Raw genomic sequence first — 27,739 nt, 5'->3', positions numbered from 1 at the left:
AAAGCTTACGCAATAATACTATAATATTACTCCGAACATGTATAGTCGACCTAACACATTCCTATTTGACTATAAATAATTGGTTAACACATAAACTTTTAAAGTATACTAATGTACAGTTCTTTTATGATTCATTTTCATAAACCAGTTAAAACCAACGAGACAATCCTACGTCATACCGAGAAGTACCTTAGCAACAAAGGATACGAAACTATCGTTCACAGAAAACTGGTCAATATCAAACCAGATTTACGTCATCGCAAACGTCACACACCGGTCTAGCTCTTGTAATCACCGCCATGCGAGTTACTGAAGGATTGTACAAGCTTTATGACACAGAGAATAACATTTCGAATGATTGCCAAAACTGCAAAGACTTCAAAAATCAAACTTGAAAGATGGTCATGGCGGAGAGACCCAAGGGACAAGTACGGGTGGGGTTTTACGACATCGAGAGAACTATTGGAAAAGGAAACTTCGCTGTTGTCAAACTAGGAAGACATAGGATAACTAAAAGCGAGGTGAGTTTGTTTATCTTCTGTTGAATAAATGCATAAAGCAGCTCATGGACAATGAAAAACATTTGCATGACACTGTCACCGATTTGTGAAAGTGTGGCTCCCTTAGAACAGCCATCTACTGCTGACACAGAAAGCCTATGACGTCAGTCGGGTAGTTCTTCCTCATTACAAGCCCTAGGGTTTATCAGTATACTTAGGTACTGTCCCAGGTCAAAACCAATCATGAAGAATGTGGGATTCATTTGTGTTGAACAGCAATGGGGGCTTTATACACTGTATTACATATTTTAACATTGACTCATTGTACATGTTCGGTACACACAGTGCCCATGGTATTTATATTCAAATTCACAAGTATCAGTCATATAAATATTGCATTACAGAATATGTACTGCAAAGTTGGTAGGACAGAGACTAGAGTTGGAGAAGGTACAATATTGCAACTACATTTTGTATCTTTGCTCTGTTTTTATTGTAAAGAGTTCATGCATACAAATGCATATCATATATTTTTTTAAAAGAATTTATAATTAAATATAATATGGCTGTAACTTCTAAAGATTTTCTGGGTGGTTTGGTATAATTATGATCAACTCTTATTTATGACATGTCTAAAATTTTGGGAGTTCATGTACTGGAAACCTGAAGAAAATGTTTTGGACCCATAGACTATCAGATCCTTTATTTTTATGTAACTTTTTTGTACCTCCCTACCATTTAACATACCCTTTGAAATATAAATACATCACTAACACAAAAGGGGTCACTGTATCTTTTTGAGGGGTTCCCCATCTGAAATAGCACTCAGGGGAAGAAATAATTATACAAAGAAAAAACACTGCAGTTGTATCAATCTTCATCCAGAGGAGCATTTTATAGATTATAATTTGCAGTTCCAAACACATATGTGCACAGTCCCATCATAAATGATTTTGATATGTCTGACAACTGACATTCAGCTACGTATGAAGATATACATGTATGGTGAAGACTTGTCTGATCAAGAAAAAAATCTGGACAATAATCAGCATTTCATTATGAAAATCAGACTAGTTTAAACTATCCATGCATAATATTCACTGCAAATACACGTGTCTTTTCAATGTCAAAAATGTATTCTAATCAATGCATTGTAGGTGTTAAAAACGATTTTCAGTGAAGTGACTGAAAATGTCTTAAACTGAAATGGGAGTGTCTGCAATGAATGCAAATTACGAAACAGATGCATGCTATTTAACCTTAATTTGCTTAATATAGTATCTTTTGCTGAGAAAAATTAAGATTTGTAGTTATAATGAATAGGTACAGATCTGTGCATGTACAATTTAGTTGAAATAATCAATGTACATGTATTGTCTAAATCTCAAAGATTAGTAGTAGTGTACCATGTACATGTACAGTGTAATTAACCAGATCATTCTAATGATCTTCCTTTGTCACACTAGAAAGGTGCTATACAGGTAGATAGGTTTCATCAAAATACAAAATATGCTTTCCATACAAACAATATTTTGAAATATTTTAGAGTGAAATTAAATCAGAAATACAGTAGTTTGAGTCCTTTTTTGAAAGTCACAAGAATTCTTCCATAAGGATTTTTTTTTATAAATATGTACAAATGTGGCATATACTTGTACATTTGTACTTGTACATTGTATGTTAAAAATTTTAGCTGTAAATGTTACTGGTTACATTTAAGAAACAGTTCTATGTCATTTTCTATATGGAAAAGACATGTGACAAATGATCTTTGATGTTAAAATTATGTAAATGCAATTTGATTTCCTGTCAGAAACAGTGTTTGTGGTTTAATAATACTTTTAGGGCCGTGATCTTAAGGCAATTTTTGAAAAGAAAGGTACATTGTACTACAGTGAATCTTGTGACTTTAAGTTCCTATCATTAAGTTTCATGCATGATCAGGGTTTGTAGTCTGTTGTTTTTTCATCTGTAGCAAGCAAAACTGTAGGAGATTCTGTATTTGGATTAAGTTTCACTGCTATTATTAACCTGTATTAAATTTTATTTAAACTTCCTTGCATGTTCGTACATAAGTGATTGTACATGTATATCAAATTTCCAACATGTAACAGCATGATTGCTGTCAGTCATGAGAGGTACCATTGATGTCATTGTAAGATTGTATATATATACCTTATTGACCATCTGGCAATTCCTTTATTTTCTTTTATTGGTTTGCTTGAAACAACACGAAATGACTAAAAGGCTACTGTTCTGAATATGTTCAAGAATGGAGGTCACTGCATATGCAAAATATGTAGCTGGCATTCCAGGAGACTGAATTCAAAGCAATTACAATAATCATAATCAACATTTTTGTTTGAGAAAAAAAAACAACATACAAATGTATTAGTGTTAGTCCATCTGATTGATAATCATGAGTTTGCAAGTCAATGTATACATACATCTATGAGAAGAAACATAGGATTATCATACGCCACACTTTTGGCTGTGTATGTAGATGTACATGTATATCTATATCTGCATTTTTATTGCAAGTTAACTGTTATCCCATTGTACAAGAAAAGAAAATTGGTCAGTAAGACACTTACATATTTGTGTCTGTTGTGTGTATTGGCTCCATGACCTGGGGCTTATATTGTACATGTATAGTGGTTTTAGATTTATTTCAGTGGTGGTCTTGTACAATGTAAATGACCATTTAATGGCCTTTATGTTTCCCTGACATTCTATTACATGTACTGGTATTTCTATTATTAGAAATACAAACATACATGTTACACTTCTTTGAATTCATGTACATGCATTTATATTTTGTGTTCACTTTCTTTCACAGGTTGCAATTAAAATAATAGACAAAACACAATTAGATGAAGTTAACTTAATAAAGGTATACAGAGAAGTGCAGATACTTAAGATGGTCAATCATCCCAATATTATCAAACTTTATCAGGTAAGATCTTAAAAGGATATATGGGTCAGATTGCTTTTTGTCATACATGTACATGTATGAAAAATGTACCTACAGTTACATGTAAATAATGACTTGATATTAGAAAACTGGCAGATTTGTGGTTGAACCCAGTGTGATATTAATCTTTAGTCCAGGGGTGTGGGAATTGGAATCATTCAACATCAGGTGTTCTTAGGTTTCTCAAAATTTTAGGTTAGCATGGGAAAAGTCTAAATGGAGATTAAATTCCTTACATTTGAAGTTTGCTTTCCAAACTTAAATAAATCATTTAAAGTACATTGGTTTTTACTTGCCGAAGGCAGTGAAAGAAATGAGCAGTAGACCTACAGACTTAGTCTATGTAAAATCAAGCAGGTCTATGATGAAATTGGCTCCAGTTGCTTTGAAATGTACAGTGCAGTACACATAAATTAATGATGGGTCTATGTTGACCAAATATAAAGTATCTAACACTGTTAAGGGAAAGTGGGACATAATTAAAACAACTTTACCATACCAAAATTGCACTTGCCCTTGTGACAGGAAATGGAAACCTGGAACACTGCAACATGTCATTTTTATCAAGACTAGTAGCTAGAAAAAAATACTTGTCTGTAGAATAAATTACTTGTCCAAATAATTTGGTAGAAATCAAGTTAAAATGAGTTACAAAGACTCATTTCTTGACGTAAAAATCTTTCTTTTTCAGTAAGGTCAATTATTTTGTAATCTGATACCATGTATTACTGATACCATTAACTTGGGGATTAAGACAAAAAAAGTGTTAATTGTCAAATTAAACTTGCGTAAATGCAAACTGTTAAAAGGTCAAATCACAATTACCAATAAGAACAAAACGAGAGGAAATTGTAAGTACAAAATGTGCAAAATGTATGTTCTTTGACATGCCATATTGAAGTTACTTGGATTTGACATCCTAGTTCACATTTATTTATTGTGATTATAAGAATCCTGACTGGCATATACATGTACATGTAGGTTATGGCCTAAATTAAATTATGTTTGTTTGCTCTTTCCCTTCATACCGAGAATAAAGTGGCTCTAACAAAAAGAATTTTACTCTCATCTTTCAAATTTTGCAAATTATTTTTTGTTTTAAAACAGGGTAGGAAACTCACTCAAATTCTGGACAGTCCTGAGTACAATTTTTATAGATATTTCCTATATGGCTATATAAATTTTTGCTAAAATTAGCCAGCCCTGCCAAAAAAAATAGCCAGTTATGGGCTGGCGTGCAGGCTACTATTTCTAACACTGTTTGACACCAATATTGATTGTTTTGATTCCAAATTTTTGATTCTTAATTATAAATTCAATTTCTCACTGACCTATTATCAATCAGGAGTGGGCAGACAATATAATTTTGATTTAGGCCCAAAAGTGCAGGCCAAGATGGAGAGTATCATTTCTGTATGGTGTGAGTCTGTCAGTCTAATACAAGTTTCCACACAGGTATTTAAGTAATTTTTTTTTGTGAATGTATCTTGAGGAACTTTTGACCACACAAATGTTGTCCTTGTTTTGCAGGTTATGGAGACAAAGAACATGTTGTACTTGGTATCAGAGTATGCTCCAAATGGAGAGATATTTGGTAGGTCTAAAACTTATTGTAAGCTCCAGTTACTACACATGTTGCTTCAAAGTTGATGAGATACTCTCTATTTGGTTTCACTTTTTTTTTGTATTTTCTAGTAATTATAGAATTTATAAAATTCTGGACTGCCATAACTGACACATTTCAACAATATAGATGTCAAAACAATGTACTTGGGAGAAAGTCAGTTTCAAAACAACAAGAATTGATTTAAAAAATGTTCCAGTCTCCAAATTGTTTAACTTGATGGTGTTATTTAATCAGGTTTTGTCAACTTTGTATTAGTATCAATCCTGATTTTAATTTTTTACAAGTAACTCATATAATGATGATGAAAACATGGGCCTACAGTCCTTTCCTTCAAAATTCTAAATGACTAGACTGTATAGGATTCAACTGGTCCGAAATAAGAAGCATACACATCATTTCACTAGCCCAATTCAATCTTTACTAGCCACAGGCTAGCACTGGGCCTGGATACATTTGTACTGCAAAGATACCCGAAAATCGGAGAACTATGACATTATTAAACTTTACCCTTTAAAGTTTGATTGTTTTATCTCACTGCAATTTATAGAGCAGATATGTATGTTTCATTTTGTTTGTCTGTCCGTCAATGATTTCTCACTGTGCTATGAGGTGTTGATTTCAGATGTTGTTATACTTCTCTTATTGAATTATATCCACGGAACTGAAAACCAAGAACAGTCAGAAGCATGAACATACATGTTTGTCTTTCCATAAATTTTTCTGTGATAAGTTGCTGTTTTGGGACTGTTGAAAAGTAATTGAAGGAAGTAAAGACAGGCAAACCTCTTTCAGTCAAAAACAATGTCTAATAAAAGATAGTAGTTTTCTACTTGATCAAATACGATTTTATGTAACCACAAAATGGTGCTGTTGTCTAAGTCATTGTACACATGTATGTGTGTTATAACTTGGAAAGTAGTTGTTGGATCTTGATAAAATTTATAACAAGCTGATTCTATATTGATGTTTGGGATTATGGCTCCTTGGTTTAGGAATAAGGTACCAAAAACTCATTTCATTACTATAATACTCAAATGTAATTATGTATATACATGGATCTGTGATCTTAAGAATGCTCTATACCACAATTTCAGACTGGGATTGATTTTTTGGATCATGACCCGAACCATTTAAAAAAGTAGGGTTTGAAAAGGACAAAAAAGAATCATTTTCAGGTTTCCTAGCTACAACCTACTATACGGGTATTAGTGTATGGATCTCTATGAAAATGTACCACAAGGTTCTATACCAAAAAGAAAAGGTTTTGATGGATTTGAAGGGCATTAACAGTCATACTGTCCTTTATTTTAAACTATTTCATCTTCATAACTTTGTACGACTGTAAATCACTATTGTTTGCTATACAATTATAGCCTTTATTCATCAGTCAAATGACATAGGTCAAAAACTTACAACTGTATGTACATGTACATACCCTTTCTCAAAATGTTAAGATACTGTCTACAGCTGTTGGAATTTAGACTTGATACTTGGTCAGAGTTTGGGATTAAAATTTGGAGAGCCTGAGTGGGCTATTTTCTAATGCTTTTTGTTTTCCTTTTTTGTATTTACACTCAAAATGCATAAATATTGTGGTAATAAGGCACATGTATGTTGCTGTCATTCCACTCTTGGTTTTGGCATTCAAACTTATTGACTTGTTCTTTTTTCTTCTTCAGATTTCATAGCCCAGCATGGTCGTTTGTCGGAAAGAGATGCACGTAAGAAGTTTTGGCAGATAATTCTTGCTGTAGAATACTGCCATACTCGTCATGTTGTGCACAGGGACTTAAAGGTAAGTATTTAGTTATTACTCAAACCAGAGATGGCTGTATTACTTTTAAGTGATAGCAGATATGAAAAAATCTTACATGGGTTAAATTGTTTCAACACAATTTTGTAAAGTCAATCAGCTTGCAAATTTTGAAACCCTTTCCACAACTTGTAAAGGGGTGTTTTAACCCTTTGAGTTTATTATTTAAGGATTTTACTTTTGTATCTTCCAAACTTTAACAGGTAAATGATGAATTTGATTTTCAAGTTCTTTAATAGAAAATATTGACACAAAAATCGTCTTTTGACTGATGTTTTACAAATCCCTTATATAATCATTTGCAAGAGTGTTTTATGTTCACTCATCAGGTTAGCTGTAAATTAAGATATGATGACATGCATGTGTTTTCACAACAATCTAATTAATATGCATGAAGAAAACTGAAGTAAGGTCCAAATACCACACATGTACATGAAGGGAATATGTCATTGGTTCTCCATCTCCATTTTGATACATTTAGCTCGATACATTGGTTCAGTTACCCCTTCCCCACCCCCAAATTCATATATTATGGAATATGACTAGTTTTGAGGATGCAGAATGGATAACTGCAGTACTAAAGGGTGCAATAATCAAAGAAGATACAGGATTAAGTTCCTCTTCTTTTTTTATGTCACCTATTCATTTTGGTGATGTGTATTATACGTCATGAATCTTAAACATTTTTGCACACACTTTTCAGACTGTTGTTCAGGAGGATATCATTAAGTTACCAATTTGTTTATTTGATTTACATTGCAGCTTAAAAATATGGCATGATAAACTTAATTATGAGTTTATTTGGGTGGCTGCGTTATTGTTGTATGGTTCGATAAACCATGACTCAGGTGTGGGCTTGCAATTTGCAGGTGTTCAATCATGCTTCATATTTTGCAGCCTGAATATTGTATGTCCTTTTTGAAATTTGAAATAAAACAGGAAGAGGCTAACAATATCAGTGTCATACTAAACTTTTTTGATCCTCAGACGATTATTTTGGATAATTTTTTATTGAAATAAAAGGAATTTCTACAGATCTATCAGCCTTGTTTCCAGCCACTGGTTAATTGTGATGACTGCCATAGTCATTACATGCAGCCAGTTACTCATTTTATTGTATCAAGACATGCATTAAAATGTTTGAGTAAATGCAGTATGAACCACAGATTAAACATAGACATGTACAAATGTAGTAATGCCTACACTTCTCAATGGCTTTGGATAATATGATTTTAGGCTATGCCTATGATGGACAGAGCTCATTCTTTGTTTTCAGTGCACAGTCATGTTGCTTTGTGCGATGTCTCATTTGGATAGAAGAATGTGAGAGACTTTCTTCTGGAAAAGCTTAACACATTTCTACACAGCCAATTTTTTCCAAATTATTATTAAAAAAATAAATATAAAATCGTATCCATCGACATATTAAAATTCAAATTAGCGCCTCCGCTTTTAGACAATTATCTGCTTTTGTGTTGACAAATTTCTTCAGAAAATTTTTAGCCATTCATGGTTCTGGTCTTACATTCTACATATAACTAAGGATAAATCTTGCTACCAAAACTCTTATCGACATGTTCGAAATTGGCAATGACCACTTTGCCCTGTGCAGGTTTGGGTGTTGAAGAATAGGCATGCAGCAGCGCTAAGCTTGTCATAAAAGGCGACTTAATAGTGCTCAGAACCCTAGCTGGGGGCTAGGGCGCTCTGCCCACAGAGCAACTGGGATGTGTGCCCCAGATGGTGGAATGGGGTACCCCTGGTGTGTTACATGCTGGGCTTGACAGGCTATACGGAAAACCTGTCCGCAAACCATAGTGGTGCACCGTGTTGGGAAAGATGCCATGTTCCTCGCACGTTAAAGAACCCTACTGTGGTATTCTCCCGGAGTAGGAACCATAGGGCTCCGCCACAGGAGGCTAAATTGCCCAACCCTACCCACCTCTCCCTATTTCCAGTGGCAATCAAAATTTGTCGACCCCATTGTCCTTGTGTCCCATTCCTTTTTCATTTCATTATCATTTCATGTTCATCGTCTGAATATAGCTGAAATATTGCTGCTCGGACGTTAAACCCCAACAAACAAACAAACAAACCAGCAAATAGTGTGAGAATGAATTGTGACATGGTTACAATGACTTATTATTGTGTGAGTGATATCCTATGAAAAAAACTGAAATTAACCTAGATTTGTTTTGAAAACACTAATGCCTACATATCCCAATTGATTTTGGTAAAATACACACAAAATGGAAATATAATGAATGGGCAGGGGATATGGGACACTGTTCTTTTATTATTATATAGATAGCATTAATTAATCAAATGTTCCCTGTGTAAAATTTTTGATACTTCCCAATGTGAAATAAATTTGGTAATCTCACTTTTGGACTTTCTGTTGCCAAAATATCTCAACATGGATGTCAACACTGATCTTTTTTTTAATACATATATATTGATGGTAGTGATTAATCCAATGGTTGCTGTGTAAAAAAATTTAATAATTTATAAGTACTGTATATACTTGAGTGTAAGTCGATCTGTCTACTATAAGTCGGACCCCTTGCAGTCCAAAATTTCTTGATCCTAGCCTTGACCCACTTATAAGTCTGACTGATATTTGATATCTGCATTCCTACTATTCCTTAATTACAATAAACCTGTTTGTTTTGATGACTTCAATAATTGTTGAAATAAATAGTTACAAGCCACAGTTGATTTTCTAGTGGGTAGTAATCAAATTCTTTGCTAGCCATACAAGTTGTTTTATTTTTGTTCATGTAAACTCCCATTCTAAGCTGGTGATTACAAATGTACGTAACTTTTTAACTGATGGGCGGTGAGAGTTTTCCTGCCAATTTACATTTCCTAGTTTTCTACAGGTCTCATGGGAGAAACAGATTCTCCTCCAATGCTCTTGGGTATTACAAGATTTCTCCACTCTCGATAGTTGAATTTTAGATTTAACCCACTCACTGAAGCTCCTGGGTTGAAATCTACATTTAACTATCTTGAGTGGAAAAATCTTGTAATCCCGAGGAGAGTGAAGGAGAATCTTTATTTAACAAGTCATGCTTAAAGGTATGTAAGTAAGTTTCGATGTTTGTTATAACCAACTCTAGTACCAAATACTATTATCAAGAATTATAGTATATAAATGGGTCACTTTGGGTTTTTGTAGACAGGTAAAATCAATACACAAAATGGATGAGTGGGAAATACAAATGAAATTATGAAAGGCCAGTATTGTGGTGAAATAATTGCAAAAACAGAGAATATTCTTTTACTCTTTCATATTTTTTAATAGTGAAAGCTAGAATATATGAACTTTCCTTCTAAAATGGACGTTTACAATAAACATTTTGGTAAATGTCTCTTCTGGCTTTGTAATGTTGGTGTCACTCTTGTGTCAGTTAGCTAGTTTTCCATGTTTTTCAGCTGACATTAGCTAGATCTTGTCTTTAAGTCAGAACCCCTCTCAGGAGTTAAAAATGTAGTCCCAAAATTCCAATTTTATAGGCAAGTATATATGGTACTATGAAATAAATTTGTTAAGTTCACTCTTGGACTTTATCCCCAAAACTTCACAACACAAATATCAATCTACTGATCTCAAAATAAAAAAAAAAGTATGTTGAAAATAGCAATAAGTAATGGTGAAAATCTATTTGATTTGACTTGTACACAGAACAAGTTCCATATACTTATTAAATATAGGCATTGTTCCACACTTGTGATTTATTTGTATTTACTGGATTATCACAAAAGTTGTCATTTTTCATCTAACAACTTAGTCATTTAGGCACATTGAAAACTGTCATCAGGGCTGAATAAATTGTTCTGTATTTTCTATGTAATTGTCTCTATTGGGAATTTGGGAAATTGACATCAAGATACACCTGTGCTTAGAAAAATCTTCATCCAAGTCCGAAATATTGAAGTTCTAGATTACATGGTTTTCTTTCTTTCAAAGTCACTCTTAGTCTTTGAGAATCATGTCGTCAAAGATCTTGTTCAATAGTTTGGCCAACACATGGAACATACCAAGACTTCAAAAAGTTTTGTTAAACAATAAAGCTAATAGTGACAGTGTGTGAAATGCCATTGGTCAGTTTGCCAAAGGCAAGGGAAAATTGCATTTAGCTGGTGGTAATTGTCAAGCATTCCCCAAAGATTGCATTTTAATAATCCTGGACCACTGAGTACAGTTATCTTGTTTTTATTAAACATACCAACCTGACAAATCATGTTTGGTGTTTAAGGGTTTAAACCATGCTGGCTAGTGACATTTTTATTTTGGTGAATTACTGACTGATTCACATTGTCTCACCCATTGTGTTATAGACTAGGGAAATTCTCCATTGTCTTCTCAATATAACAGGCAGGCTTTAGGTGTGGATACAGCAAGTACTTTTACTAAGATTATTAAGATTTAGAGAACTTAATTAAAAATTAAAACCATGATTAACTGAATTTCTTAATTTCCCCTGAAATGATGTCATATCAAGGGTCTGCATGATAAAAATGCATTCTGTGGTAGAAGTATTTTTCCCTTTAACATAAGGACAAAGCTATTGTATCACTGACTTGAATTCCAGTGAAACTACATGTACATGTAGTTGAGCAATGAATGAATTAGTGAGCTGATTAAAACATGTTGATGGAATGTCTTCCAAGTACTTGGTTGCATTGATACCAGGTAAAAGCTGCTCAGTAATTAATGGCTTTTACTCTATGATTTATTGATTTTAATGGAAAGATAAAATGAAGGCTGTGACGTACAATTTTGTAATACTAAATTTAATTTTCCTTTTGATATTGATGGCTTTGTTTAATGGTATAAATGATGGTTTATGCTTCCATCTTTTATTTTCAACTGTATTAAAAATATTCTTAGATTGAAGATAAAGGTTTTGTTTATTCAGGTAAAATGAACAAGTCAAAGTGAAGGTTTCAGATATTTGTTTAAAAATAGATTTAGCTCTTGGCTTGAGTATTTATATTAATACAAGACATAGTTCATTGTGAAAACATATAAACATGAGTTTAGATATCTTGGAGTAACTTCAATAACAAGTCTAAAATCGTTATAAGTGATGTTATATTAGCAAACTTCCTTTATGTGCCTCCGGCACTAATGGTTTTAAGGTCAGCTCTGACGTCAGTCCACAACTTTGTATTATGCTGTAAACAAGAAAAACCAATGTAATTGTCAATCTAGGTTTTTGCCATCATATTACATAGGTTATTAACTTGGCTTTAATTAAGACTGGGAAAAATCTAAAAACAAACTTTATCTGTGAAGGGCAACATGTAGTTAAATAGAGTCTGAAGATTGTTTTTTGTTTTTTTGTTTTTTCAAAGACTGTAAAATTTAATAATACTACAACTTGTATATATCTTGTCACTATTTTTATGTGTATGTATAAAATGGAAGTTAGGTAAACATACCTGTTTTTTATCAATAAAAATTGGAAGGTTTTCACCTTGATTTTGCTACTTAGCAGGCTTATTTTGCTAAATTTGAAAACTCTTTGAAGATCACAAAATGTGTAAAAAAACAAAAGGTTAAGAAGTTGATTTCATGAACTTCTTGCAAAAGATAAACATTTAAAAAGACCTATTTTAATGATTTTACATTGAGATGGCTGTTATGGATGACTGGACTCGTGTAGAAGTGATCACATTGCAATGCAATTGACGTCATATTAATAAATCACTTATATAGTTCATCTGTATTTATAGTTTCCTGGGGTTCTAAGCCAAGTTTTAAATGATCATGACAGTTCTACACGATACTTAGGCCTCAAGGATTATAGATTAAAGAACAAGGAAAATGTTTGAGTTTTTTTAACTAACGAACCTTTCATCCCTTTACTGAAATGAATTAACTTGCTTTAAATGGTTGTTTACAAACTCTAACCTTACAAACCAACTTATCATAATCAGTCTGATCAAATTCCACAATACATGTAGAGACTGACTGGTATAGTTCAAGCAGAAAGTCTTTTTGTCAGATTTAAAGAGAGATTTATAGACCTAGTTCAACATTTGTCTGTAATATAAAATTTAGTTTTTGTATGAGATGAGGAAAGTTTTTTTTAAACTGTTCAGTTTATTTCTAAAAAGGAACATACAAGCATACTTGTATATCATTTGATTTAGCACATTATAAGGAAAAAATGTCTAAAATAAATTAGGAAACCTGTTAAATTTATGATGTATTATTTTGTTGATGCTTCTATTGTTTCCCATGCAAACAATTCAGATGTCTAAGGCATCCTTCGGTGAGGTTCTGTTGTTTCCCATGCAAACAATTCAGATGTCTAAGGCATCCTTCAGTGAGGTTCAAAGTGTTTTGAGGTGTAACAGTGTTCAATTTATGGTGATTGTATACTTGAAATGTAGGTAATAATTGTTTTTTTTTTTATATTTATAGATATACTAAAGTAAGGGATTATGAGACGTGTCAATATAAGTTTTGTAATACCTTATGAGGTTTAGTTAATCCCTATTACCGATAGGAATTGATGTCATGTCGCAATGTGGTTTAAATATATGTCATTGCCTTTGTGTACATAGTTTAACAATATGTCTTATTCACAACTTATCACTTTATTTACGTCAGTGAATAAAATTCACTACCTTGTTGGTAATTATTTGATAAAAACATGTGTTAAAGGTCACATTTATACAATATAGATTATGAAAAGATTGATTAAGAAAAATTCTTTTTTATACCCAGGTAGAAGCTTTGGGGATAGAGTGTGAGCCTTATTTGCGTTGGTTCATTTGTCTATCTATCTGTCTGTCTGTCTGTCACATTTTAGTTTCTAGTTGATGTTTAATGAAGTCCTTGACCAGATGTTTTCATATTGAATCATAATGTATTTGACCTTTAAATTAAGGTTCAGAACAATAATGATATACCAGGCCAATGGATACAATTATATATAAGTATATATTGACCACCAAGCACCATCTATATGTCTTATTTTCACACAATAGTTTCTAAATATTGTACTTTATTTCAGGATAGGAAACTCACTCAAATTCTAGCCAGTCCAGAATACAATTTTTCAATACATTCACTATATGGCTATATAGATTTTTGCTGAAATTAGCCAGCCCTGCTTCTCGGGCTGGCGGGCAGGCTACTATTTCTAACTCTGCTTTATGCAATGGTTAACTAAACAGATAGAATTTCTTACCAAAAAGTGAATACATTTTTAAATAGGAAATAAATAAAAAAACAAAAAAAAAACAAGATCATAATCCTGTTCTCTCTTGCTCTTTGCAATATACATATGGTACCTTGTAATCTGGAATTTTCAGTCCCTTGAGATATTGATTCCTTGTTTACTAATTACTTAAATTGTCAGGGTCCATGTGATAATGTCATCCCACTGATTAACAACTAGAAATGTTTTTTCACTAGGGCAGACGAAAAATGTCAACAGTAACCCATCCAGTTTTATTTTCAGCTGCAACCTTACATCATTTTATAGAAAAGTAGTGGAAGTGAAATTCAAAAATCTTAAGTAAATATCAGAATTAAATTTGAAATGATATAAACACTAATTCCAAAGGACTTATATCTTTTACTGGTCATTTGACCGGTAATCATGATATATGCAATGAAAAATTTGTCAAATGATTACCAGAATTTAATTGGACATTGCCTTCAGAATCACTGATATTCTATGCATTGAATACAAAGAGAAACTTTGGTATATTATGTTTGAAAAAAACAATGTTGACATTTTTGTTGATGTAATTTATTACAAAAATTCTCCTTGTGACAAATGGGAGAAATGAGCACAGACAAGGAGTTTTTGCTCATTCATCTGAATATTGTTAAAATTTCTTTAAACAGATCAAGTGAACTTTGGAATGTCAATGCACTTATCAGATTTAATTTTTAAGTTTGGACATATCAAATTGCGATAACCTTGTCTTTTTTCCTGTTTGAAAAGCCTAACAAACTACAAACCTCATTTTGATAAACTTGTAAACAAACATAGAAAATGTAAATAGACATTTACTGTTTTTTTGGCCTTTGCATGCATAGTGCATAAGACGGTATTTTTATGGTTCCAAATACTTCATGGTCATTCGGAAATCCAGTGTATTATGTTATCTAAAAAATGAATTTTGCTGCGGCATGTACATGTAGAAAGATTTTTACCAGATTTTTTTGTGATAAAACCTTTCATACTAATGTACTAGTATACAAACTAGAGAAAAAAATTATTTTGGTTTTTGAAAAATAGTCAGGGAATTGTATATTAGTATACTTAATTATAAATATTTACATATTGATTATTTAGAGATTTACATCTAAATAGCATCATGCATGTATAAAGAAAGGTTTACTCAAAGTGGCGTATGAAGTATTCTCAGCTATCAGACTTTTTTCAAGCACTTCATATTTACTTATGATCAGTGACTGAATATTGCATGGGTATGCTTATTCCTCTATTAAAGAAGTTTAAGTGGGCATTTTTTTTTCTCCTTTTCATATTCGTTGTTTTCAAACTAAAGTTTTCCTGGCCATAATTTTCTTGTCTGAGTTTTTTGCTACATAAGGCCACATGTCATAACAAGAACATCACACTTGATACTATTATGTAGATCATGTGATCTTGATCTTTGACCTCAAGGTCAGGTTGATACTTATGTCTAGGTCATTAAGTTTTAATATTTAGTCTTGGGCATAGATATTTGCCATGTATAATCATCAGCATCAAGTAATGTGTCTTGTAACAGGGTGATCATATAACCTTAACTTCTGAAGTCAAGGTCAGGTTTTTGCATTGATTGTTTTCACTATTATAATAAAGGTCGAGGGTCAATAAAGCCTTTGTTTGACCCAACAAAAGATTGAAAATAAAAAATAATAACCTAAGTCTATATCATTACTGGTACTTTCCAAAAATGGATCACTAGATCTAGAGTCATCCCGTACAAAATACAACATACGACAAAAAGATGATCTAAAAAGCAAAAAAGTGACAGCATTTGATAAAATGTCTTTTTCTTGTTCAGATGAGGCATGTAATGACAAAATTGAAACATTATCATTTTTTACAATAAATGGCAGCAAACAATTAAAATTTAGAAACAATTTATAAATTTTGGGCTATTTTCAGAAGTTTATTGCCACCCATTCTTTCTTATCCTTATTACTAGCATGTGCCTCTGGTGAACTCGGGAAGGGCAAACATATGTGGTATGTGTGTGCAAATGTTAACTGAACAGAGATTACATGTGAAATTGTCTGTATTTCAGGCAGAGAATCTACTTCTAGATGCGAACATGAACATAAAAATTGCTGACTTTGGGTTTGGTAATTTCTACAAGAAAGATGAGCATTTATCAACATGGTGTGGAAGTCCTCCTTATGCTGCCCCAGAAGTATTTGAAGGAAAGAAATACTTAGGTCCACAAATTGATATATGGGTAAGTTTTGCCATAGACATTTGTGATGCCATAAGTATTACCAGTACAAAGAATAATCATGGAAAGAGACTATAAGCTAATGTTACTGACCATTTGGTCAATACAGTAAAGTCTCTGTAGCATGTTTAGTCCCTAGACCCAAATTTTAAAACTTATTCTCTGTAGTAGCAATGTTCGTAACTTTTTGATAATTTCTCAGGAGTTATTTTTGACATTTCTAAACATGTTTCATTTTGATAATTTCTCCGGAGTTATTTTTGACATTTGTAAACATGTTTCAGTAATTTATCATTCATCGTCAGATTTCTTTTTCTATTTCTAGAAAATAAGGTTATTATGAGAATTGTTAAGGTATTGCATTTTTCTTTGAGTGAAGGAAGAGAAGGCACAAGATTGCAGAGCTATGATCTAAAACATGAAACGTAAATATATTTTGAGATAATGATGACAGAGCAAAAGGAAGACAAAAAACAATGAGAATGCTTAGAAATATTCAGATTGATTTTTTTCTTGGTTTGTTTGTTTTTCTATCATTCTTCAGATAAACTATAAGAGACTCATTATACCAATGTATGTTATTATCACTTTTTTACAGAGTTTAGGAGTAGTGCTTTATGTGTTAGTATGTGGTGCTTTACCTTTTGATGGACAAAATCTACAAATTTTACGAGACCGAGTGCTGTCGGGTCGTTTCAGAATTCCTTTCTTCATGTCTACAGGTATAAAGATCTATCTAGGTTCTAACAGTCTTTTGGAAAATTTCCAGACTGAAATCAAGGGAGAGCAGTTCAGTTTATATTTTTAGATGTCTGACCAAATGCCCAACAAATGACTATTTTGCAGACTAGCAGGACTTTATGTCCAGACAAATGTTCAAATTTATCAAAAGATTGTTGTTACATAAAAAAAAACAAAAAATTTTAAGAAGCTCTGCTATTCAGTCTCAATGAAAAAATCATTTCTAGATCTTAAAGTTATGTAGTTTCACACTGTCAATATGGAAGATACATATATATATACATAAAAAACAGTGAAACTTAACCCAGTTACTCTAAACAATGTCTTCAACAGTGATTATCTGAAGAAGCAGTGAAACTGGTAGGAGTGGAAACTGTGATACATTCATTTGTTTGTTTTTTATTGTATTGTGTCTATAAATACAAAACAGTCCATTTCTGTCTAATGGCGACTTCTTGTTATTCACTATTAATTTCAACCCATGTGAAAAACACAAAACTGAAACTGAGGAAGGGGGAAGGAACAGGTTCGGAATTTCAAAAGCCTACAAAGCAAATGGACCATAAATAATTGACATGATTTGTACATGTATATGCAGTGAAACTTCTCCAAACCAGACTCTCAGAAAACCCGTCTTCCCTTCAAACTGGCAGTTTTAAAAAGTCTCATCCGATATACCTTAAAACCTGTGTGTTTAGTCTTCAATAGACCGGCCACCCCCTAAAACCGTACACCGGCTTGTTTTTCATAGTTTTAGATACATATTTCAAATAAAAACAACCTCTCAATTCCGGCCGCCCGGTTATTGTTCACCTGAAAAATAATAAGTGTGTCAACAAAACTGTAAATGATTCCGTAAAATTACGTAATTAATAATTCATTCACTGATGGTTTGCATTTCATCAGTGGACAGATGATAATTGAAGGAGACGGTAGTTTAAACAACAAATTTAATCCAGACATAACATTTTGTCACTGGTTGGCTGTTAATTGGTGTGTACACACGTCAGGCAACCAGGGTTATTTAATAGTACCATCTTTACGATCTTTTAATTGTCAATTAATGTCACCTGTACCCAAGCCAAAACAACAAAGGGGTGAAATTATTAGACTTTGTTGATAGGTGATTTATGAAAACAATACAAATGATTAATTACCATCAATAGCCCTTTGATCTTTAATACACATTCTTTCTAAACCAAGAACATTTTTTGTCGACAGTACGGTTAATAAAATCGAATCATTTACAAATGATGCAAGCTTTGAAATGTAATAAAAGGCGAAAAGTTTTGAATTGGCATTAAACATGTCTCGACCAACAAACAGACACGGTGAAGGGTGGTAGAACACATGAATGGAAACAGCTCTTCGAATGCATTGCCATTTTTCACAAAACCGGGCACCCCTATAAACTGGCCATTTCCTCTTGTCCCAGTGGTGGCCGGTTTGGAGAAGTTTCACTGTAATAGATTTTATAAACATCTGTTTATTTAAAAAACCTGGAAAAGATCAAATCAAGTTTATGTGTTGTAAATAAATATTTTTCTTGAAAAATCTTTACATAAGTGTAAGTGGACCATAAGTTCATGCAGTTTCTGAAAAAAAGATTGACCTCTATCGGTAAGATGTGGTTGTACAATTTACTGTAATCGATATACATTTACAAATTCTATACATGTACCTGGAAAAAAATCAAGTAGACTAAATGAATTTCAGATTGTGAGAACTTGATCAGAAGAATGTTAGTATTAGATGCCAGTAAGAGATTCTCTATAAATCAAATAAAGAAACATAAATGGATGATTGCTGATGAAGGACAGCCCAAGAGTACACCACCTAGTCCGATGATGGGAGTACATGCCAAATTGGGAGAATTTAATGAACAGATTCTTAGACTCATGCAGAGTTTAGGAATAGATCAGCAAAAGACCAAAGAAGTATGAAGGCAATAGTGACATGAAATTATATCCTTAACTACATTATATAAGCTCAATCTCGAACTTTCAAAAGTAATGTTTAAATTTTTGTAGATGCAATATTAATGAGGTATAGATTCTCATTCAGTAAGGAGGTGATTAAATTATTTCTTAACTCAAGATAAAATTTACAGTTTTAATATGCAAGTGTTAGTAGTCATGTTAAAATCTAAATTCTATCATAGAGAGTGGGGAAATAGTTTTAATCAAGATTGCAGAAGGAAATTGGTTTCTTTCCTCAAGTCTATAGAAAACTGGAAAAATTATGAAATGGAGAGAAACAGCTTGCAGAAATTAAATCACCACCCAGTGCTTGACAAGTTTCTTTAAATCATCTGCATAGAATAGGAGAAACTGTTACAAATCTTAACTCATATATAACATATATTTATAATTTGTGCAACACGTTTTAAACTATAGTTTTGCGTTTAGAGTGATTGGATCAGAATCACTGATATCAGTTTCCAGTTGTAACTGAAAAGAAGATAATGCGCTCATATACTGGTATTACTTCCTCATTATAGCTGATACATTTTTTTCCCTTTAATGTAAGTTGTTATGCGTAATAATGTATCATAAACACTGCTATCAGGCCTAAATAGTGTTGTTTAAACTTTAGCTGTATGTTTATGTTTACAGGCATTAGAAAAAGATGCATATGACCATTACACAGCAATATACTACCTGCTTCTAGATAGGTTAAAACAACATCGAAGTAGTTTCCCTCCAGAAAATAAAATAGACGCTCGAAAGCGCAGGCCAAGTACCATAGCTGAACAGGCAATGCTACGTATAGGCCAATCTAGTCAAACCGGTGTTCAGTTGACTGATGTTGAAGAATCGCCAAGAAATTGGCATCATGGGAATCCGTATGAAAGTGCATTCAACCATGAAATGGACGTTCCAACGCCTCATGGTATAACTGGCTGTATGGTTGATACCATACCTAAGCCTTGTGTGAAACCCTACATGTCAGGTCACATGATTACGACATCCATTGATGAGGGAGTGGAGGCTGACATTCTAGATGACAATCAGGAACAAGATCAATCCAGTAAGGACCAGTTTGTTCCAGATGGATTTGGTATTGGCCTTGTTCCTAGTTCAGCATATGGTGATATGTCTCAACTTAATTCCTCTTCTATTAATCAGACTAGCAGCAATGGATCTCCATTTACAAGCTTTGATTCTTCGTTAGAGCCTGATATAATGTCAAGCTTACAATCATGTGTACAACAACATAGTGGACAGGAGACAGAATCTCACCCTACTGGTGAACAAGAACAAACTGGAGAGGACAGGAGTCAATCACGGTCTCCAGTTCATTTCCGTGAAGGCAGGAGAGCTTCTGATGGATTGGTAACACAGGGAATGTTTGCATTTAGACAGTTGCGACAAGGTATGAGAGCACCTGGAATGGTTGATATACAGCAAGAACAAATACAGTTGCAAAACATGTATGAACAGTACAATATCCCCAACAACCTGCAGGAACAATCAATTGATGGTGCTAAACCTAGTCAAATAGTACGACCCCGTCCTCTCATGAAACGCATGAGTTTACCGTCAGAGACATTTGATATTCAGCCTCACAGGTTGTTGGCTCTCAAGCAAAGTTTACAGGTTGAAAGGCAGATGGACAGAGTAGGTCAGGTTGATGAATTTTCTAACAAACCATTACAGCAACAACTTCTACAACATCGGTTCCAACAGAAGCTTCAATGTCCATTACAAAATCAATTTCAACAGTTGCAAATCGATTCACAGTATCAGACCTATGATCAACAGCATGGGTACATGCCTGTTTCCATGCCTCAACGGTTACCTCCTAGTGATATACGCCCTCAGGTGATTCGAAAAATATCTTACAAACTTGCACAGCAGCAGCCTGTCATGCCTTCAGAAGAATTAAAACAGCAAATTTTATCTGTGGAAAATAAAATCTCTCTCTGTTCTACTCCAACATATCAGACATCATCCTGTCCTACCACTCCTAGTCGTAAAAATGCTTTTGTTCCTCAAGGCATTGACTTAGCAGCCTTACAACAACAACTAATGGTTCAACACCAACAAAATAAACAATTATCTCAGTTGAACGAACAAAAGGCTGAAGAAACAGCCATGGTAGACTCATCTTATTACAATCCTGCTTACAATTACATTGTTAATCCACATAGTATGGAATTTCAGAACACTCAAAACTGCCAGCAGTTGACGGCTGGAGAGAACTCTAATCCTAGTCAAGTTGTTTACGGTGAAGAGGACATGGATATGTCGTAGCCTTGTCTCATTGTTAATGTATAATTCATTGTCTAAAAATTTGTAGTGATACCATAAGTTCATTAATAATTAACTTCAGGTTTGTCACATCATGTTATACAATTGTAAAATCAAAAGAAATTTGTGTTATTGCAGCATGCTATACTCTGCATTTTTATGCAGTGTTGGAAAGTTTAACACAATATACAATATTTTGCTTTATATTTGTGGATTGGTAGTATTTTTATAGAAAATTTCAACATGAAATTGATTGATTATTTTGGATGTACATGTATGATAATTTGACTGAATTTGATAAGAGGATTAAGCACAATACTTGTACCACTGAGTGTATACTGGTATTTCAGATATTACATGTGTCAAAGTTAAGTGAAAAAAGTTTTTAAAAAATGACTCCATGGCTATCAACAATATAGGACCAAGGAAGAAAAAAGTATTTATGGAAGAAACTTAACAAATCATTTAATTTTGGAATAATTATCTGTCTAGACATTATCTCATGAGTCTTGGTGTAATGGGTTGGGTACATTAATTTCATACTCTGTTATTGTCAGGTGTTTGTAAAGTGTTTTTGCAAATGAGCAACTCGGACTCCACTAGGTGCATTGGTAGGGTAAGAGTCCTCTGATTTTCTAGAAACATTAAAGTTATTTTAACCTTGGTAAACCAACACCAAATCAATTTAAAGGTTCAATATGTGTTTGGTTTAGACAGGTTTCAGTGTATGAGTTAGTCTGATTATCATTCTTTGCAGATTTAAAGGAGAACTGCATCAAATTAAAAAGTAATAGTGATATAAGTATTGTGTGTCCCTTAAGAATTTTAATGGCAATTATATACTAGTAAATTGCCAATTTAATAGAAGAACTTTTTTGAAACTGTCTGATTTTTCTATTGTTTGTTAAGTATTTATAATCACAATTTTTTAGAATTTAGAAGCATTTATTCATTCGTTCATTCATTTTCCATAAAATCTATATGACATAGTTTTAATATTTGAATACAATTTCTTAAGAGGGGATTTATAATACATTTTAGTACAGTGTTTGATTTTTAAGGAAACTGATAATATAATGCATTCTGTGATTGTCTCTAATTTCCAGTTCATCCAAAATTAAATATAAAAGATCATTTTGATAGAGATGATCCCAGATAAATAACTAGTGTTTCATTTTTGTTTTTTTTTAAATTTGTACTAAGAAATGAACTCACAGTTTAGACAAGAACAAATTTAAGGATAATAAAAAAAAATCTGGAACTTATTCAAATTTAATATAGACATCTGCCTTGTGTTAAAAGGGGTTGATAATTTTTTTGCAGGGTTGGTATTAAAATCACTGAAAAGTACTTTTTTGTAGACACCCAGAACATCTTGCATTTCTATTGAATTTTATTTTCAGTCAGTGGTTTGCTTTATTTTTTAAGGAATGAACATTCCTAATATTCAACCAAAGAATGTATTTTCTTTGTATTTCCATTGATGTTCAAACAGTAGCAAACAGTTACAAGTTGTATCAAGTTATAATTTCAGTTAAGAGCCATTGATTTGAATGGTCTCAAGACCAGTTCGTGTAATTTGTTCTAGTCATTCAGTTACATATTTTTTTTCTGTTTTGTATATGTAGTCATTCCAAGTGCTTATGAAGAAAATTTTTTTGTTGTAGAAGTTCAGTACATGTATTTTTTGTACATTTTGTTATTTATGAATCAAAAATATTTTACTTAATAGTATATTTTTTAAATGATTTTTTTATCCTCTCGCCAACAACGTTGTAATACTGCAGTCAGATCATCAATTTGTCTGCAAAACCTTTATAAACTCTATAGAATCAACATCTGTTAATAGATTTTGACACAATTTGGGTAATACTTGTTCTGTATGAAGATATTGAAAATATATGATGGATTTGGATATTTAAAATTGTTAAATTAAAGGTCAAGGTCACTGAGACAAATGTACATGGTGAGGGGATGTCAACGTTTTCTAATTATTTTGTCTCCTGTTTTATTGAGTAACAGGGGGAACACAAATAAGTTGAAACCTTAAGGGATAGAAGAAAGATGAAATCATTAGCCTGAAGCTATTATATTTTGTAGAAGGATTACATTGTTTTGTACCTCTTTGGCATCTTGCCATTTGTTATTACATAGAGATATCTTTTTTAAGTCAGGAGTCCTGATTGATTTAGAAAAGTTTTACATACTATATTTTTTTTATAAATACAACTTAATTTCATTCATAAAAGACTGTTTTAAGTAGAAAGGGTTGCTTTTACAATAAATAAACATTTTAATAAATTACTGATATATTAAGTAACCATAGTAGATAGCATGAGGATTATTTCAACAGAATCCTTATTTTTGGGACTAATTGTCAAATATTTTGTGTAGTATGAACATGTTTACACATGTTACGGCATTGATACAAATAGTATATTGCAAATTTAAGCATTTCATTGCTTTGTTCAAATTTGTGCACAAATAATGCCATTGGCCATTATAGTGGTGGGCAATTTAAGGCTACATGTGTATGTAATAGCAAAGAGATTCCAAACACCTAAGCAAGTTATTTGTCAATATAAGGTATATCTAATGTTGAATACAAGAACAGTTACACCTTGACATATGGTATCAGCTCTATTTTTTCAAATATGAACAGTATGATGAGATTTGTACCCATAGGAATTTCTTACTGATTTTTGTTGATGAGATATGGGGTTTCTTTCTCTTTGAGGTGAAATTGCTGTTAACTTTGACATTTCTTGATCAGACCTCTAAACACCTTTAAACTACTCAAATAAAAAAGATTTTTGCCAAGGGGGTCATTTTGGTGGAAATTTTGTGATCTGGAATGTAGCAAAATGTTTTATTTACAGTACACCTGACCACCAGTGTTCTTTATGTATATCCATAGCTGAAGAACTAACCATTTCTTCCTTTCTTCATGAACATTGCTAAAATTATTAAAACATGATAGTAGGAAGTCATATCTTAAGCTTGCATTTCAAATTGAATGGATGGTTGCTACCCTTTCTGAAATGCATTTCTACTGGACTTCACATCTTAAAACAGGTATGACCCTTGTCTTACAACCATATTTATTACATTTATTTTATCTTGATTCAGAAGGGTGTGTCCCTCTCTGATAAAAATATTGTTGGAATCCAACTCTACTAATTTACATGTTTAGTTTTTGAGTTTACTTCTATTACATTTTCTGGTAGAAATGATACACAAATGAATAGAAGCTTCACAGAACTTTGATAATGTATATAGACAAAGCCTTTTTTTTATTTAATGTGTGACTTACTTTAAGCAGCAATTTTTATAATAGTCAGACAGGAGGTGATACATTCATGTCCAAAACCCACGGAATATACTTTTTATTTTTTGTTCAAAAACACTTATGGATCACATAAACAGTCTTAGATTTTCATTTTGTTTTTGTGCTTTTGAGATAAAAATTAAATAGATTGTACGTCAAATTGGCACTTTGCAAGGGTTATCGTTTTTGATTTGGTTGATTTTAGTGGGAGTTCTTAAAAAAGACATGTTAATACAAAAAGGATAATTGTTATTTAGAAATATATCATACGTAGACAGAAAAAGCATCGTTCGTTCAGTGGGATTTTCTACACCATGAATCACCAGTACTATAATTCTGTTTGAATTTTATCTAGACTGGTACTTAGTCAGGTCAGAAATTTTTGAAGTTGTTTAACAGTGCTACTACTGATGTGTTAATGTGGACATAGCTGCAATTATTCCTGACATTGGCAAAAAAAGTATACTGATAAAAACCTAATATTAAGATAAAGGTGTAGATAGTGACTTAAATGGTTAATGTGGGTAATCATTTCTGATTTTTTCCAGTATCGTAGAATTTTGAAGTATTTTTTACGGTCTTACATGGTATCATTTTAAAACATTGTTTCCATTTAGTTTACTCATAACAAAAGCTCCCTTTATTTTTTTCCTGGTTTATATTGCTAAATAGTAAATAGTGGTTGAAGACAGGTGCCCTCTCATATAATTTTCACTAAAATGTCTGTACTCTTCATTAGCATTGTAAGTTTGTGATAGGTTATTTCTGGACATTTTTTAGGATGTATCATCATATTTTGTTGTCTTGCTTTTTGAAGGGAGTATTTCCCTTGATATATGTAAATTATTATTGTTAATGCACAAATTATGGCAAATAAGTTTTATTTCATGCAATGAATTGTTGCAAGAATAAAATGTTGAATATATCTTTTGTACTTCTTTCTCTTTCTATAGCTTTTGTGAAAAGTGATGCTGTTGACTAATGAATTTGCATTGATGGAGGCTCCATAGTCATCAATTCAGATGTGAAATATACCTTTCATTGCAGCCCTCTCAAAACAAATTAATTGAACATGTGCAAACATGTACCAATTCTTGTTAATTAAGTGTTCAAAGGAGAAACAAAAATATTGTGAAGTTGGATATAGTGATCTTGCTTTTGAATGCTACATTTGACACTCATTACCATTTTTGTGCTTTTCCATAAGATTTGGATCAAAATCTAATATTATATGTGCACAATGGCAGAAATATGTAGCAAAATTTCTGTAGAAGTTTCATCAAATTCCTTTTATTGGTGTAGGAGAAGTAATAGATAAGATACGGTACCCCTGTGTAATGGGAGGGAAAAAAGGTATGAATGAAAGACCAGATTCCCTATTGCTAATATACCTATCTTGGAAGAAACACTTCTCAGAGGCATGCTACTTTTTCTTAAAGGATTATTTTTAATTCTAATATGATGTCCTTAAAAGGGTTTGAAACCACAACTGTGGTTGATTTTCGATTGCCTTATCAGCTGCACATGACTTATTGGGTGTGGCTTGTTAGTGTGTAAATTACTGCCCATCTTGATCATGTACACAAACACAACATTCCGATGTGTATCAGCTGTTTTCATTCACTTCAGTAGCATGAATGAACATCAAATTCATATTTAATAAAAATATTAAGCTTTATATTCCGTAAAAATCACACACATGAACATGATAGCAATCCCCACGTGCCCATCATGTATGAAAACAATAACAATTGTCAAAGAATGTAACATAGTACCTGTCCATGTGTGAACACTGTGACCTTATAATGCAAACAACTATTGCTATATCTAACATCGTTCTACTTAATTTGACCCTTCCTTCATTATAAAAAGTACAAAGCAAAGTTTCACAAGTGACCACTTCAACTGACAGTGTAAAGTGTACAGCCAAATATGGCTGGTCTAAGGTTAATACCGTAATAGGTCACAAAAAATGATTGTCCTATTGAATCAATATAAATCATGGAAACTCCATATTATATTTGTTTTACTACGAACTGACCATTTATGCTGAAATTTTACCCTCACTTTTGCTCAGGGTGAATTAATGCGGCATACATGGTCAGCCCATGGTAAAACAATGATAAAATGGAGTCTGTGATAAATTTCATAATCACATTATCAGAAGTGTTCTTGTGAAAATATAACCATTATTTTTTTTTGCTAAATCTCAATGGTTGGGTACTTTTGACATACTTAGTGAAATGTATTCTTCAGAAACCAAATGTGACATTTAATTACAAACTCTAGATATTTTGATTTTGTAAGAAAAAAAAAGTCTAGTATTTTGGTTATCTGTGACATTTTCCACCTTTTTGGAGGGGGTCTTAGATTAATTTATTGACATATCTGTAACATATACAAACTATTACTTGTACGGTGCAACAGACAGATATTTGTGTGTGTGTGTTCCTGATATTTTGAATTCATGGCATTATAGAGTACACAAACGTAGGTTTTTTTTTTACATTTAATGTTATCAGTAAGAAAAATATTGCCAATAATCAATCAATCAATCTTAACCATTCAAGTTCACCTTGGGTGACCATACTAACAAACTCACAAACCTTATGGTCAAACAATACTCTTATAAAATATGTATATAAAACAAGCACAATATGACATAAATAAAATTTTTACACAATATTCAATGTTAAAAATATCTCAACGACAGCATGAAGAAAGAGATAGAAGCTAAATAAAATATCAAATACTGTAACTTTAGAAATAATTGCTATAATTTTTCCTGTGATCCAGAACATGGCAAGAAAATTATAATGATTGCCATCCAGTCGCAATATCTAAAACATCACAATAATTTATTCATTACAATATAATAATCTCAGTTAAATCTCAAAAACATTTTCACAGATGGAGGGTCTAAATGCAAATAACTTTTTCAAACTGACATTGTTGCCCCAAAACTTGAAAGATTTCTGAACTCTTAGAATATTCTTAACAACTTGTGGCACTTTAAAATCCTTCGACTTAAATTAGTTAACCAT

The 27,739-nt window shown here is 32.5% G+C and overlaps 1 protein-coding gene across 1 annotated transcript; it reads left to right on the top strand.

Annotated features, from left to right (window-relative positions):
• Nucleotides 1-260: 260 nt before the first annotated feature.
• Nucleotides 261-25,620, top strand: LOC148616512 (serine/threonine-protein kinase SIK2-like). The gene is made up of 8 exons (XM_088583617.1): nt 261-521; nt 3,340-3,456; nt 5,005-5,068; nt 6,781-6,896; nt 16,206-16,376; nt 16,972-17,095; nt 18,831-19,051; nt 19,730-25,620. Exons 1-8 carry the CDS (start codon nt 399-401, stop codon nt 21,368-21,370), a joined length of 2,577 nt encoding a protein of 858 aa, XP_088439743.1. The 5' UTR covers nt 261-398; the 3' UTR covers nt 21,371-25,620.
• Nucleotides 25,621-27,739: the final 2,119 nt, after the last annotated feature.

Source organism: Perna viridis, chromosome 5 (assembly GCF_037379345.1).
Source record: "Perna viridis isolate PV_CMFRI_1.1 ecotype Kerala chromosome 5, ASM3737934v1, whole genome shotgun sequence".
NCBI classification, from domain to species: Eukaryota; Metazoa; Mollusca; class Bivalvia; order Mytilida; family Mytilidae; genus Perna; species Perna viridis.
Note: the sequence above shows the minus strand (reverse complement) of the source record. Positions and strands in the feature narration are given on the sequence as shown.

Bases quoted from the DNA above. Each gene is read 5' to 3' on its own strand.
- LOC148616512 (XM_088583617.1), top strand. From the start codon at position 399: ATGGTCATGGCGGAGAGACCCAAGGGACAAGTACGGGTGGGGTTTTAC. The intron at 16,377-16,971 runs GTAAGTTTTGCC...ACTTTTTTACAG, and splicing joins GTCCACAAATTGATATATGG to AGTTTAGGAGTAGTGCTTTA. The intron at 17,096-18,830 runs GTATAAAGATCT...AATGAATTTCAG, and splicing joins TCCTTTCTTCATGTCTACAG to ATTGTGAGAACTTGATCAGA.